This window comes from Pseudophryne corroboree, chromosome 9, assembly GCF_028390025.1.
Source record: "Pseudophryne corroboree isolate aPseCor3 chromosome 9, aPseCor3.hap2, whole genome shotgun sequence".
NCBI classification, from domain to species: domain Eukaryota; kingdom Metazoa; phylum Chordata; class Amphibia; order Anura; family Myobatrachidae; genus Pseudophryne; species Pseudophryne corroboree.
In genome coordinates this window covers 342,130,477-342,147,826 of record NC_086452.1, presented here as the reverse complement: position 1 = coordinate 342,147,826, position 17,350 = coordinate 342,130,477, and the positions used below count along the sequence as shown (strand labels likewise).

Sequence of the window (17,350 nt, the reverse complement as noted above, 5' to 3'; positions counted from 1 at the left end):
TATTGGGACAGTCCTTGGTCTCCAACCCAAATGAAATACATACGTTGCCACTCCTAGTAACGAATTTTATTTTGTATCACATAACCATGGTTAGTAATTTTGTATCGTTATTAGATCCAGGATCTGATTCGAGTGCTGAATTTTTGATTAATAGAATCAGTCAGTTACGGCTCATGAAGTATTTCAATGTCCCAGAGTTTAATTAGAGGAATATCGTGAAATAGTGTTGCTCACCTCCCCAGCAGCAGGGTTTCAGATGTTAAGCTCCGGGAAACGCAGTGCCCGGCTGCGGCCGCGCACCGCTCAGTGTGTCTCTGCCGGAGTCGCGTATTCCCAGAGTGATTGCAGCTTCACGTACTGACCTCAGAACTTCCAATTAGGGGGGTGAGAAAGCAACTCCCAGCTGTGGCTGCACGCCGCTCAGCTTCTCCTCGTTTGTACTTTTAAAGGAGCTTCTCACCAAGGTATAGGTTGGAGATATTTTACCAAGATGTCGATTCTGTGGTCCCAAACGTCGGTGTTCCCAAATAGAGTATGGAAGTGTCCTTAACGCGTTTCTCCGTTATGCCAATTGAACGGTTTCATCAGAAGGTATCCATCACTTATTCCTATCCTAGTATTTAAACACTGTTTCCACCAATCATAGACTGGTACTCATTATAGACTGCAGGTGTACTACAGGTGTTGTCTAAATAGCCAATTCAATCTAAGGCAATCTTTATTATAGCAGCGCTTGCTGGGAACTATGTCCTTTATAGCTACATGATATAATCCACATTATAGTTAAAAGAAAGGAAAATTCACAGTCTCTAAAACATCTAAAAAAAACTGCAACCCTCAAAATTAAATTATTAATTTAATAAAGTATAATAGGTTATACCTGGCAACACGTAGGCAAAGGAGAACAAACGAGTAATAGAGAGTAATATAGGAACACATGGAAGTGGGACACTATCCATTATTAAAGGCTGCTATAGCCTAGTGATCAGGGCCACTGCCCCACAAGCTACAGCAACATCATGTCCTGGGTTTGAATCCCACTTCCCACCATAATTCTTCATTTATTTAAATTCATCTCATTTTTATTTTTTTATTTTTATCAAAATTTAAAAAAGAAAAAATAATAATGATACTACATTTCTCTTATAGTTATTCCCTATTAACCAATCACTAATGCATAATATCTAGTACTTTCACAGACAACTCTAGACTTGTACACTATGGGGTCAATTCTATTCGGCAACTAAAGAATAGCGCCGGGAATTAGCTCCCGATGCTATTCAATTCAGCTAAAGTTAAGTCGGCGATGTCCCGTTCTCGCCGACTTAACAGGTAGTTTTGTCGGGAGAACGGGCATTCTCCGACTTAACTACCCGGCGCGAGGCTGATTCCCGACAGAATCAACCTCGCGCCGGCCGCGAGGCAGCACTTTTGTCGGGTTTCTTCTCTCATCCCCCGGGGATGAGAGAAGAATTCCCGACAATTGCGGGCAACTAGTAGCAGAATTGAATAGCGTCGAGAGCTAATTCCCGGCGCTATTCTTTAGTTGCCGAATAGAATTGACCCCTATGTGTACTATCCACAGGTTTTTAAAGAGAGAGGGAATGCTCATTTAGCAATTAGAGTTAATTTATTAACTATTACCTATGGCCCAATCAACTCTCTATGACTCTGGTGGACACTCCCTTATCCCAGATACTAGACCCTCTGGGAGTGAGGAAATAATGAAAACAAAAAAGAAAAAAGAAGGAAGGGGGGAGAAATGAGGGAAGACTATATGCTTACTAATATATTAGAGATCAATCTTGTCACTATATATCCCATCCTATAACCCATGAAACCATTGGGTCATATTCAGCCCAAAGGCCTCAGAGATAGATCGACCACCAGAAATTACTTTACAACTATTTTCTTATTCTCTAGTTCATATGTTGTTTATTTCTATGTTATCATTTAGACCCAGAGGCGAGAGAGACCCCAATGAGAAGATCCAAAATGCTTCTCTTTTGCTTAATCTATTATATCTATCCCCTCCCCTGGCCGTAATGGGTATGTGTTCAATCAATCCCTTGTAGTGCTATACCATCCAATTTGCCATCATGTCTGTTCTTACTATGTGCTGACAGGCTGTGTGTTCTTAACCCCTTCATTATATTACGCCTATGTTCTAAGAACCTGGCGTTAAGTTTTCTAGTCGTTCTTCCCACATATTGTACCCCACAGCTGCATGTAATCAAATAAACAATATATGTTGAATTACAATCAATATGACCCTTTATCTCAAACTCAGTATTGTACGTTGTAGAACGAAAATGTGTACTATTATGAACGACATGTTTACATGTCATACATTTCGAACGGCCGCACCTAAAGCAACCCTTTTTCAGAGGTATCACATCTAGCCATGTCTTATCAGTTTTTGCAGTCAAAGAAGAATTAACATAATGGCTTGGAGTCAGATGGTTTTGTAAACTTCTAGCTTTCTTAAAAACAATCTGTGGATCTACCTCTAATAGAGGTGCCAATATTTTATCTGCCCTCAGAACTGACATTTTTCTTTAACAAGTTCTTAATTTCCCTTGAACAGGAGTTATATTTAGTTATAAATCTAAGTTGGGTATTCCCTTTAGGGAGGATGGGATTAGAATTCTTGGTAAGTAATGTTTTTCTATCTTTTTTTCTCACTTCTTCCCTTGCTTCCTCCAAGATTTCCTCAGGGTAATCTTGTTCTAGGAGTGCAAGGGTAAGATCACATGCCTGTCGATCGTATTCCATAATATCTGTGCAATTCCGTCTATGTCTCATATACTGACTCCTAGGTATGTTTCTAAGCCATGGAAAATAGTTGCAGCTTGAGTAATGTAGACACTTATTACAATCTACATCCTTCTTGAACATGGATGTGATTATATTCCCATTTTTTACTTCAAGGGCGATGTCCAGAAAGGAAACTCGAGAATTATGAATAGTGCTAGTGAGTTTTAATCCAAATTGGTTTTGATTCAAATATTCCACAAATTTCTCAGCTGAACTTAAATCACCTTCCCAAATAAAGAACATGTCGTCTATGTATCTGCCATAGAGCACCAAGCCCGCCCCAGCTTCAATCGGCCAGATGAGTGTATTCTCAAAAAGGCCCATATATAGATTAGCGAAGCTGGGGGCGAACTTGGTGCCCATGGCAGTACCATGTGTCTGTAAATAAAATTGTGTATTAAAAATAAAATAATTGTGAGTCAAAGTGAAGGTGATAGCATCCAAAACAAACCTACATCTGGCCTCACCCAGATCATCAGACAGAAGGAAGCATTTTATGGCTTCTGCTCCCTCTTTATGAGGAATATTTGTATATAACGACTCTACGTCGCATGTGATAAATACATAATTATCTTACCATGTCACAGTGGACAATAATTCCAAGAAATGCATGGAATCTCTAATATATGATCTGAGTGAGACCACATGTGGCTGTAGAAAATAATCTATAAATGATGATAAATTGGTGGTAAGGGACCCTTTACCTGAAATTATGGGACGCCCGGGGGGTGCTGTGAGGGATTTGTGTATTTTGGGCAAATGATAGTAAGTGGGTGTTATAGGGTGTGTTATAAATAGTGAAATTCCTGTCTGGACACCGCCCCATTATCAACTGCCTCATCCAACAATCTCCTATATTCACAAATGAACCTGGATGTTGGATTGAATGATAGTTTTGTATAAAAATTTTAATTTCAAGCTGCCTATATGCCTCTTTTTCATAATCAACTTTATCCTGCACAACTGTTCCCCCTCCCTTGTCTGCATTTTTGATGATAATAGTATCATCTTTCATAAGATTTTTCAGAGCTCTCCTCTCATTTATATGTAAATTATCTTTATATTTATTCTTCTTCTCACAGATTTCTCTCAAACCATCTAGAGTTAGAGTGTAGAATGTTTCAATCATTCCACTCTTATACTGCATTGGGTAGAATTCTGATTATTTTCTAAACACTTTTCTCTCTGTCTGTTCTATATTGAACAACTGAACTGTTCTATCATTTTCCTGTTCTAATTGAATAAGTGTATTAAGGGCCAACTGATCTGTTTTGTCCAGAAGGATTGGGAGGGCATCTTCCTTGTTCTTCAGTTTCTTATTGGCAAAGTATCTTTGCCGACATAAGTCTCCTGTGAACCTGTTGTGCTCAATAAAGAGCTCAAACAGGTCTGGCTTTTGTGATAACAGATTTTTCACTTTCACTGAGAATTCTGGAAGATAAATTAAAAAGCCCCCTATTTCTTATTCTCTTCTTGCGCTTTTGGTTGAACTTTTTTCTCCCTCCTCTACATCCTCTTCTTCTAGACCCTTCCTCTTTGGTGAATCTTGGCTCAGAGCTGAAAATCTGTTCCGATTCTTCCAAATTGGGTAGAGGTCCTTCGCTAAAAAAGAGGAGCTGGAGGTAGAGCTCTGAGGTTCCCTATTACCATTGGCTGATAGATCTCTATTCTTTGGTGTAGCTCCTTTTTGGCTGTAATCTGCACTCAAACAGTACAGGTTTGAGTGCAGATTACAGCCAAAAAGGAGCTAGACCAAAGAATAGAGATCTATCAGCCAATGGTAATAGGGAACCTCAGAGCTCTACCTCCAGCTCCTCTTTTTTAGAGAAGGACCTCTACCCAATTTGGAAGAATCGGAACAGATTTTCAGCTCTGAGCCAAGATTCACCAAAGAGGAAGGGTGTAGAAGAAGAGGCTGTAGAGGAGGGAGAAAAAAGTTCAACCAAAAGCGCAAGAAGCGAATAAGAAATAGGGGGCTTTTTAATTTATCTTCCAGAATTCTCAGTGAAAGTGAAAAATCTGTTATTGCCAAGGGGCTGAACTATGCCCCTACACAAAAGCCAGACCTGTTTGAGCTCTTTATTGAGCTCAACAGGTTCACAAGAGACTTATGTCGGCAAAGATACTTTGCCAATAAGAAACTGAAGAACAAGGAAGATGCCCTCCCAATCCTTCTGGACAAAACAGATCAGTTGGCCCTTAATACACTTATTCAATTAGAACAGGAAAATGATAGAACAGTTCAGTTGTTCAATATAGAACAGACAGAGAGAAAAGTGTTTAGAAAATAATCAGAATTCTACCCAATGCAGTATAAGAGTGGAATGATTGAAACATTCTACACTCTAACTCTAGATGGTTTGAGAGAAATCTGTGAGAAGAAGAATAAATATAAAGATAATTTACATATAAATGAGAGGAGAGCTCTGAAAAATCTTATGAAAGATGATACTATTATCATCAAAAATGCAGACAAGGGAGGGGGAACAGTTGTGCAGGATAAAGTTGATTATGAAAAAGAGGCATATAGGCAGCTTGAAATTAAAATTTTTATACAAAACTATCATTCAATCCAACATCCAGGTTCATTTGTGAATATAGGAGATTGTTGGATGAGGCAGTTGATAATGGGGCGGTGTCCAGACAGGAATTTCACTATTTATAACACACCCTATAACACCCACTTACTATCATTTGCCCAAAATACACAAATCCCTCACAGCACCCCCCGGGCGTCCCATAATTTCAGGTAAAGGGTCCCTTACCACCAATTTATCATCATTTATAGATTATTTTCTACAGCCACATGTGGTCTCACTCAGATCATATATTAGAGATTCCATGCATTTCTTGGAATTATTGTCCACTGTGACATGGCAAGATAATTATGTATTTATCACATGCGACGTAGAGTCGTTATATACAAATATTCCTCATAAAGAGGGAGCAGAAGCCATAAAATGCTTCCTTCTGTCTGATGATCTGGGTGAGGCCAGATGTAGGTTTGTTTTGGATGCTATCACCTTCACTTTGACTCACAATTATTTTATTTTTAATACACAATTTTATTTACAGACACATGGTACTGCCATGGGCACCAAGTTCGCCCCCAGCTTCGCTAATCTATATATGGGCATTTTTGAGAATACACTCATCTGGCCGATTGAAGCTGGGGCGGGCTTGGTGCTCTATGGCAGATACATAGACGACATGTTCTTTATTTGGGAAGGGGATTTAAGTTCAGCTGAGAAATTTGTGGAATATTTGAATCAAAACCAATTTGGATTAAAACTCACTAGCACTATTCATAATTCTCGAGTTTCCTTTCTGGACATCGCCCTTGAAGTAAAAAATGGGAATATAATCACATCCATGTTCAAGAAGGATGTAGATTGTAATAAGTTTCTACATTACTCAAGCTGCCACTATTTTCCATGGCTTAGAAACATACCTAGGAGTCAGTATATGAGACATAGACGGAATTGCACAGATATTATGGAATACGATCGACAGGCATGTGATCTTACCCTTGCACTCCTAGAACAAGATTACCCTGAGGAAATCTTGGAGGAAGCAAGGGAAGAAGTGAGAAAAAAAGATAGAAAAACATTACTTACCAAGAATTCTAATCCCATCCTCCCTAAAGGGAATACCCAACTTAGATTTATAACTAAATATAACTCCTGTTCAAGGGAAATTAAGAACTTGTTAAAGAAAAATGTCAGTTCTGAGGGCAGATACAATATTGGCACCTCTATTAGAGGTAGATCCACAGATTGTTTTTAAGAAAGCTAGAAGTTTTCAAAACGATCTGACTCCAAGCCATTATGTTAATTCTTCTTTGACTGTAAAAACTGATAAGACATGGCTTGATGTGATACCTCTGAAAAAGGGTTGCTTTAGGTGCGGCCGTTCGAAATGTATGACATGTAAACATGTCGTTCATAATAGTACACATTTTCGTTCTACAACGTACAATACTGAGTTTGAGATAAAGGGTCATATTGATTGTAATTCAACATATATTGTTTATTTGATTACATGCAGCTGTGGGGTACAATATGTGGGAAGAACGACTAGAAAACTTAACACCAGGTTCTTAGAACATATGCGTAATATAATTAAGGGGTTAAGAACACACAGCCTGTCAGCACATATTAAGAACAGACATGATGGCAAATTGGATGGTATAGCACTACAAGGGATTGATTGAACACATACCCATTACGGCCAGGGGAGGGGATAGATATAATAGATTAAGCAAAAGAGAAGCATTTTGGATCTTCTCATTGGGGTCTCTCTCGCCTCTGGGTCTAAATGATAACATAGAAATAAACAACATATGAACTAGAGAATAAGAAAATAGTTGTAAAGTAATTTCTGGTGGTCGATCTATCTCTGAGGCCTTTGGGCTGAATATGACCCAATGGTTTCATGGGTTATAGGATGGGATATATAGTGACAAGATTGATCTCTAATATATTAGTAAGCATATAGTCTTCCCTCTTTTCTCCCCCCTTCCTTCTTTTTTCTTTTTTGTTTTCATTATTTCCTCACTCCCAGTGGGTCTAGTATCTGGGATAAGGGAGTGTCCACCAGAGTCATAAAGAGTTGATTGGGCCATAGGTAATAGTTAATAAATTAACTCTAATTGCTAAATGAGCATTCCCTCTCTCTTTAAAAACCTGTGGATAGTACACATAGTGTACAAGTCTAGAGTTGTCTGTGAAAGTACTAGATATTATGCATTAGTGGTTGGTTAATAGGGAATAACTATAAGAGAAATGTAGTATCATTATTATTTTTTCTTTTTTAAATTTTGATAAAAATAAAAAAATAAAAATTAGATGAATTTAAATAAATGAAGAATTATGGTGGGAGGTGCGATTCAAACCCAGGACATGATGTTGCTGTAGCTTGTGGGGCAGTGGCCCTGATCACTAGGCTATAGCAGCCTTTAATAATGGATAGTGTCCCACTTCCATTTGTTCCTATATTACTCTCTATTACTCGTTTGTTCTCCTTTGCCTACGTGTTGCCAGGTATAACTTATTATACTTTATTAAATTAATAATTTAATTTTGAGGGTTGCAGTTTTTTTTAGATGTTTTAGAGACTGTGAATTTTCCTTTCTTTTAACTATAATGTGGATTATATCATGTAGCTATAAAGGACATAGTTCCCAGCAAGCGCTGCTATAATAAAGATTGCCTTAGATTGAATTGGCTATTTAGACAACACCTGTAGTACACCTGCAGTCTATAATGAGTACCAGTCTATGATTGGTGGAAACAGTGTTTAAATACTAGGATAGGAATAAGTGATGGATACCTTCTGATGAAACCGTTCAATTGACATAACGGAGAAACACATTAAGGACACTTCCATACTCTATTTGGGAACACCGACGTTTGGGACCACAGAACCGACATCTTGGTAAAATATCTCCAACCTATACCTTGGTGAGAAGCTCCTTTAAAAGTACCAACGAGGAGAAGCTGAGCGGCGTGCAGCCTCAGCTGGGAGTTGCTTTCTCACCCCCCTAATTGGAAGTTCTGAGGTCAGTACGTGAAGCTGCAATCACTCCGGGAATACGCGACTCCGGCAGAGACACACTGTGCGGCGCGCGGCTGCAGCCGGGCACTGCGTTTCCCGGAGCTTAACATCTGAAACCCTGCTGCTGGGGAGGTGAGCAACACTATTTCACAATATTCCTCTAATTAAACTCTGGGACATTGAAATACTTCATGAGCCGTAACTGACTGATTCTATTAATCAAAAATTCAGCACTCGAATCAGATCCTGGATTTAATAACGATACAAAATTACTAACCATGGTTATGTGATACAAAATAAAATTCGTTACTAGGAGTGGCAACGTATGTATTTCATTTGGGTTGGAGACCAAGGACTGTCCCAATAGCTATCTATAGTTACCATCTAGCTCCCTGAGTGTTCCCATTTATGTGAATTCGTGATTATATATAAAAACTGTGAAAGATTATAATATCTAGTTTTATGTAAATCCGTGATTAATACAAAAGTTGTGAAATATTATAATATTTAACTTTTTATGTGTAATAAATTTTATACTATGCAAAAAATATAAGCACTTTTCCTTTTTTGCACAATTAATTTATAGATACTGCAGGTGTTTAGCGCTCTCTTTATAATATATTTGTGACTGTTGCATAGTTTACTTCTAGCTATAAGTGGGAGCAGCTTGTTTTTTAATAAGTGGCAATCGGTATAAAATTTTGGTTCCTTTTCCTTAATTGGGATTAGGGCAATATTTATTATAACCAGTATACTGGTGCGCCTGAGATATTATCTGCCCACAGACGTCTGGGGAGTGACATTTAGTTGACCTCCCGGTACGTCTGTGTGTATACAAGGATTGTGTATTCTGATTTAGAGGTAGACGCAGGCTCGATTCGGTCGCAGATTTGTAATATTTGGCATGCCCGCAGTGCGGCTATAGACGCAGCTTTACTGACAGGCTGCAGCATTCAGGGGCGGCGACAGGGAGTGTTAGTGAAATCACTACTAATATGTGGGCATGCCAAATCCAATGACTGTGTCTTCCAATGCAGATTCACTGGTCTCGGCAGCTTAGATGTGGTGGACATTCTGAGCCACCAATAGGTTGCAAAGATGTCCGATGGGCTGTGCGGTGGTTGCTATGTTTCTCCAATGCTGCATCTTCAGATCTGATAAGTTGGCGGTGGGTTTCGTTTTACAAAAGATTGCTTATGTGGCAGCACCGAGCCAAATATGTGTACGCATGAAGAATGGGTGCTGCATCATCGCACGCTGTGCCCACTGAGCAACAACCTGGTTGGCAGGCTACAGCCATTTGGGGGTGGAGGGCAGTACCGGCCTCCATACCAGAAAATGAGGGCGTGTCGTTCCTGTTTTCTGGGAGTGACAAGGCCAGGGTCACAATGCTTGGCCTCGGCTATGGCGCTGCGAGGGCCAATTTGAGTAACATTAGGGTTACTCACATGGTCAGTGATCTCGCAGATGATCCAATGCTGCATCTCAGGATGCAGCACCCAGATCTGCAATGACGGCAGGAGGTGTATTTTCCCCCTGCTCCCCTGAATGTACTGCATAGATGCCGTGCGTGTGCAGAGATTCAGAGAACACTTGCTGCTTTGCAGAGCAAAGCAGCGAGAGATCAAAGGATCCTCCAACTGGCCCACCCGCCCACGGGACACTGCTGCCCACGGGCAGGGCCGGCAACAGAAATCTTGGGGCCCGGTACACTGATATCCCTGTGGGCCCCCCCGATATACAAATATAGGGGCGTGACCACAGAGCTCCTTTTACACATTACGTCAGGCAGAGTCTCCCTTTTTACACATTACAGCAGCAGAGTCCCCTTTTTTACACATTAGGCAGGCAGAGTCCCCCATTTTTACACATAATGGCAGGCAGTCCCCATTTTTACACATTATGGGAGGGGGAGAGAGAGTTATACTCACCTGTAACGATCCAGCATGCCCCACCATAATGGCCATCCCTACCTTTTCTCGCACTGCAATCTTCGCTCTTACCTACAGTAATACCAGGTTTACAGGGCAGATGTAATGCATGCACATGCATCCATGATATGTGCCTGCACGCAGCCCATCCCAAACCCCCAAACTCCTGCTGGAGAGCCGAGTGCACCTGCAGTGCAGACACTTGACTTACCAGACACAGCCGCCGGCGCCGTGAATCAACGAGGCTCAGCCTCCGAGTGACAGCTTGATGCACCCCGCTGCAACAAGCTGCCAGTGGTCCCGCAATCCTGCTCCTGCCTGCCTGCTCACGCTCCTCACAGCAGAGACAGGGCGGGCTGGGATGACTGGGAGAGGAGGGGAGGTCCGGAGGTAGCGTTGTGTGACAGCTGACCTGGGGCTGGGCTTGGGGATGCTAAGTGGTGACCACAGATCATGGGGGTGGGGGAGCTGAAAAAAAAGGTCAGTTATTGATTACTTTTAACTGCACAGTGGGCGGCCCGCAGCTGGCGCGATGCCGCAATATATATAATTATTTAGATCTGTTACATGCTGCCGCCGCTGGACCTTTGGGCCCCTCACAACATCGGGGCCCGGGACGGCTGTCCCCTTTGACCCCCCCTGTCGCCGGGCCTGCCCACGGGTGGGACAGCGGGACACTGTTCCAATAGCGGGACTGTCCTGCTGGAATCGGGACAGTTGGGAGGTATGCATATGAGAAAGTACGAACGCAAAATATACTTCACTATTTGTACAAATGTTTTGCAATTTTTAAGGCACATACATAGACTAATGAGCTAAAAAAAATATTTTAAAGACTTCTTTGTTCTGATGTGTTTATTGTAACAGCAAACATTCTGCAATTAAGGTCTAATTTATGTAGATTAGCTTACCTGTTGCATTTTTCTATACGACATTGATCCACTTCTGTCTATGACGTAAATTACATTCTTTGGTACACCAGCTAATTTAGTGGGTGCAAAAAAATTAACAAAATATCCATTCACAACCTAAAAAAACCCAAAAAATAACAATAAGAAATTGTTAATTTCTAAGCAAGTTAATCAGATATTCATGTAAAGTGGTCTGTGTGCAAATCACCACAAGATTCTGGAGAGTTATCATGCTGAACAATGGCTACAGATGCATTTCCTGCATAACAAACACTTCCTGTATAATAAACACTTCCTGTATAACAAGTGGATGGCAATGATACAAATTCCACCATCCACATACAGCATACATGTACATCTCCCTTTTTCAACATAAAGAACAATAAATAGGTATATATCCCCATACTTGCCAACTCTTCTTGAACGGCCGGGAAGCTCCCAAAAATCAGGTGGCCCTTCCGGCCTACGGAATAATGGCCATGTTTCCCGGCCAGGCTCTGTCCCTCTGGATATGACCGCATGTAAAGGAATAGCTACCAGCGGCCGGGAGGACTTTTTACAATTATAACTTTGCGCACGGGCATTTATCATCTAGTTCAGGTGACAAAAATCTTCTTGGATCCCCTAATAAAACAAGGTACACTCATCCATGTGATTCATTAGTGAACTTTTCCAAACATGCTCTTTTAACCGGGATTATATTTTTTATATACCGGCCGGTAATTTAAATTATTGTATTGTAATATTTTTGGAGTTTTTTTTATATATGTATGATGTATCATAATTATTAAATGTAATAACATTTAAATACCAGCACTTTTTTTATCTTCATTTGTGGAGATTTTGTATCTAGCTACCATTGTTTGTTTGCATATGTGAGAAAGCATTGAATAAGAGCAGCATTTGGAAGGCATGCTGTTCCTTGTATTGCTAATTGGAGATCCTGGGGGTGGCTCATAGGTAAGTTTGCCCTCTGTCTGGATGTGTTTTAGTATGAGCCTTTATCATGAGGCCTTACTGTAGACAAATCACATGGCCCTATGTGGTGTGGGCACTGCCATTATGTAGTGTTAGGACTGCTGATATCGGAGAAGCCTTGACACGGCTCAGCAGCTAAACATGTCTTTGCAAACACATGTGACCAATTTCTCTAAAATTCTATTACTAGGTTCAGGTATTGTTACAGGTAATTTTTAGTGTGCTGGGGGGATACCGGGGGTGGAGGAGGGAGAAGCACCCCCCTCTGTGTCTGCTATTTGTTTGTGACCCCTCCCCCCCTTTCTAGCACCTGATATATAATTATCTCCAGGAATGATTGAGCAGCTGCCATTGTATGTCTGTATATGGTAGTCACTAATGCTGTCTGTAGTATATGGTAGTCACTAATGCTGTCTGTGTAGGTCACTAATGCTGTCTGTGTAGGTCACTAATGCTGTCTGTATTATATGGTGGTCATATAGGTAAAGGCTGACTGCTATCCACTGGGGGGGGGGGGGGGGAGTGACGAGTCTTTGCTTGGTTGACAGAAAGGTCTGCTTCATCCCTGGAGAGGAGGAGGAGGAGGAGGAGGAGGAGTGGACTTTCCGAGTCCACGGTTCTATCAGGCTGTCCTGCTCTTGCTGCTGAGGATCTGACCATCTCTTGTGACCATCTCTGTTGCAAAACCTCAGGGAGGAGAGGAGGAGCTGTCCTCCAAGCGCTGCAGTTCTGGCATGGGCACAGGTAAGTAAAGGCTATTTGGACTCTCTATCTCCCCATTCACACAACTGCTGTGCCATCTGATCCATTTCCTACATACAGGGCCGTTTCTTGGGGCAGGTGAGCAGTGCAACCGCACTGGGCGCCCGCCGCGGCACTAACTGTGGCTTCCTGCTTCCCCCTCCTATTTCTCCCCGAGTAACCCGCTCGTGTGGCGGAGTTTCACGGAATGATGCGTTTGCGTCGTTACGTCACGACGCAATCCCGTCACTCCGCGAAACTCCCCCCCCCCCCCCCCCCGAGCGGAGTACAGAGGGGGATCCAAGTTAGGAAGAGGGAAAGGCCGGCGCGAGGAGCGACTGGTGAGGCGGGCCGAAGAGCAGTAATCGCCTCTGTAAGTATTCTCTCTCTCTCTCTCTCTCTCAATGTGTAAAGTGGGGACACCTGCCGTAATGTGTGAAATGGGGACTCTTGCCTGCCGTAGTGTGGGGATATAATGTATCAAGGGCATTGCAGTGTGTGGTATAATATGGTGCAGGGGGCATTACTGTGTTGGGCTTAATATGGTAGAATTTTTTTTTTCCTGTGGTGGTCGTGATCTATTGGAGCAGGGTCAAAAACTGGATTGTGAGGTAGTCTTTTCAGATGAGGCCATGCCCATTTAAATGAGGCCACACCCATTTAGATGAGACCACGCCCCTTGCCGGGTGCGTGCGCAAGTTTTTTTTTAATCTAGGTGTGTGTGTGGGGACGACGACATTTTTTAATGTCATGGGGGGGCGCATTTTTAAATCTCGCACTGGGAGCCAAATTGGCTAGAAACAGCCCTGCCTACATACACAGCACACACTCCACACAGGGTATCAGTATTTATAATCCACTTTGCAGAATAGACTTCAATCAAGTCAGGATTATCCTGAATTGACTGAAGACTATTTTGCATTATACAAGTACGTGAATAATGCTGATACCCTGTGTGCCCCTTTTCTGGGCACATGCAAGAAGTCCCTAATTTGGTGTTGGTGGGTCGAAAGAATATTGTATCACCTGGGCCCACGAGTCACTAGTTCCGCCACTGCATCCAATAGGGAATTAGTGGGAGGGTGTAAGGAAAACATATTTGGAATATTTGAAGAGAAACTTGGTTGCATGGATTCCCCCTCCACCCCCCCACACACACATTCACATAATTTGTTGGTATGGTCTATTGTTTATGGTTTTCATGGTTTTATCTTATTTGAGTCATGGTGAAACAGTAAATCATTAACCTCAGATGGCGCAGGAGGTTGTTGTGGAACACTGGCCCTGGGAGCACCACCAGGGAGCAACGGCCAGTCTGGGAGGGACCCGGGCACCTTTTGCTAGGAAGATCCAGTCTAAGCCACAACTCATGCTGCATCAGCAGTTGTACATTCCACCCCCCTGTGCACATTGGCTGTAACTCAGAAAGTAATTGCTACTGTATCTTTACCACTCTCTGGTTTGCATATTCAATGATGATGGTAAGATGTTTTAAGATGTTAGAGTGTTAAGATGTTAATGTCTTGAAAACGTCAGCCACTAGGTGGCCTATATTATACTGGGTATCATTCTGGGTACGAATATTACTTCCATTGTTAGGCTACAACTCTACATTACTTCTATGTTATCATGTAGCACAATTATGCACACTTGTATACTTGACATAAATCTGGCACAAATGCTACTGTTCTACAGCTGAAAGCATCTTGAATCTGTCCAACTGAACAACTGTGTGCACACAAATTTGTTTGTTTCATGTGTGCGTCTTTTCCTGTTAGCATCTGCAACCACTTCCAACTCTACATGATCCCCAAAAACTGCAATTACTGTACTTTGAAACATTAACTTATATATATATACACAGAAATACTCAATAACAAATGCTGAATTTCTGTACTTTTACCTTAAATTCATCTCAAATTCCAATCGTCTGTATACATAACTTCAAAGTTTCGATATGAAATGTTGTCGGGCACTAAGGGGTCTATTCACGAAGCAGTGAAAAGTGTGGAGAAGTTGCTGGTGGCAACCAATCAGTGTTGAGGTAACATTTATAAAGTGCATTCTATAAAATTATACGTAGCATCTGATTAGTTGCCAATGGGCAACTTCTCCACTGGCTCATGTCGAAGTCGAAAAATATTGCAATAAACACATCACGTACAAACTACACACAGATGGCCTCCGTGCGTGTACTTGTTCTGCTGTGGGTGCGCATATTCCCAATTTGCATATGGTCGCTCCCTCGGTCCTGCGCATTAGCGCGTGGTATGTGTATTTACGGTAGAGTTTGTGAATGCATGAAAAAGCCATCAAAACACATTACATATTTAATCCAAATAGTGCACAATGTACACATAGTCTCCCTGCACCACACCAGCAAGTTACAATAGTTTAAATGGTATCAGAACAAAGGGATTCACCTTTACAGGATAGGAGGGGACAGAACAAGTTTATAAGGTGGCGTTTGGTATCCAGCTGTAGGGGGTGGTCTTCAGTATGCCGAATGTCGGGATCCCGGCGCACAGTATACCGGCGCCGGAATCCCGACACCCAGCATACTAACATATATTCTCCCTCGTGGGGGTCCACAACCCCCCTGGAGGGAGAATAAAATAGCGTGGTGCGCATAGCGCGACACTGTGCCCGTAGCGTGGCAAGCGCAGCAAGCCCGCAAAGGGCTCCTTTGCGCTCGCCACGGTGTCGGTATGCCGGCGGTCGGGCTCCCGGCGCTGGTATGCTGGTTGCCGGGAGCCCGGCCGCCGGCATACCATACTACACTCGCTGTAGGGTATTTGTAAATATTCCGGTGTTGGTTTGCAGAAGATTGCACGCTCCTGCGTATAGTTATGCGCAGGAGCAGAATATAAATATAAACTGTATTTACTGTACATTTGTTATGCGGCGGGAACCCAGAGGAGACCACCCACAAGTGCATGTGGAACAGACATTGCCCACCTATTCAAACCAACCTATGATCTCTCCTGTACTGTAAAGGACCATCCCTGTGTCCAATGAACAAAGAGATACAGTATCCATTGTGTTAAGCTTTGGAAAATTGTATAAAAGAGCCAGCTGCTTGCCTGGTCAGACACAGACTCTAAAGGTCATCTACCCTGATGACTGAGGACCAGACTGGGAAGCGCAGGCGAAATCAAACAAGTATGTACCATTGACTGTAGCCATTATTCTATTGTATTGTATTGTTTTGTTATTGTAACCCCCTTTCAGTAATTATATGTTGGTGTGTCGGAACCCGGCATTTTAAATACAAACTGGTGTCGTGTTTCCTTTCCCTGCTAAGGTTATAAGTGTATTACAATCACATGTGTAGCTGTTAAGGTTTCACAAAGTATCTTTGGGTGTGTACGCAAAGTACGTACACGGTACGGGGCTCTGTACGCAAATGGTGTAATAAGTACTTAGGTTGAGGATTAAGTATAGCGGCCGCAGCGGCTCCATTTAAAGTGTATTGAATGTCTTGTTAAAGTGTAGCTTTTGGTCCTGAAAGTAAACCGACGTTTACACTCACTTCTCCACACATTTCGCTGCTTTATGAATAGACCCCTATATGTCATCCATTATTGCAATGCACGTAATAATTTGTTTTATTATTATTATACATTTGGATCTCTATTAGTTTACTTTATACATAAGATTTGTTTGCTTCCATTTACAATAGGACAATTTCTCATAGTGACATGAGCTAAACTATTCATGGAATGCGTTTTTATGAGAATCTGAAACTCCTTCAAACAATTAACTTTACCTGTATGTTTCCAGGAGATTCCCGATTAACATCATACGTCACTGTAAAATCCCCATTCAGTAGTGTTGTTGAACAATTAGCACAGGATCGTTGCTGATCTATTGTAGGTTTAAAAGAAACCTGGCCCTATAAATAAATAAATAAATAACTCTGTAACCTTTTTCTTTTAAAACATCAAAATCATCATGTAACAATTACTATGTCCAATGTAAGGAATAAGAGTCTGTGTAAAATTGTTACAGATTTCAATTACAGGTAGGCAACCTATAGTTGCATAGGCTGTACAATCCGCAGCATCCAAAACAGGTAGGGAGTCACATTGCCTGAACTTGACCAAGGGTATCTCAATAATCATGACTAAAATTAGTCAACTGCACAGAATGCAGTCACTGACTTAGTTTTCTTACTACTGTGGGTCCTTTTTAACCTTTCTTTTGTAGTCCTATAGTCATATATAAATGAATAAACTATAGGTCTAAAGGGGGTACTCACGGAGCGATCGCTGCTTAAAAAATAAGCAATCTGACTAGATTGCTTAGATTTTAAGCAGGATCGCTCTGTGTGTAGCCCCCACAGCGATAGCGATGCGCAGCCCCGCGCATCGCTATCGCTGGTGCTAGACTGGCCTGCAGTGCAGGCCAATCTAG

At 41.8% G+C, this 17,350-nt stretch overlaps 1 protein-coding gene across 1 annotated transcript in view; it reads right to left on the bottom strand.

Moving 5' to 3' along the window:
• Positions 1-17,350, bottom strand: part of ITIH3 (inter-alpha-trypsin inhibitor heavy chain 3) — a 401,722-nt gene that overhangs the window by 189,456 nt on the left and 194,916 nt on the right. The window contains exons 7-8 of the mRNA XM_063940620.1: positions 16,704-16,829; positions 11,216-11,332 (exon numbers count right to left, since the gene is read on the bottom strand). Of these exons, the coding sequence (XP_063796690.1) occupies positions 11,216-11,332; positions 16,704-16,829 (243 nt within the window). The remainder of the gene's footprint in view (positions 1-11,215; positions 11,333-16,703; positions 16,830-17,350) is intronic.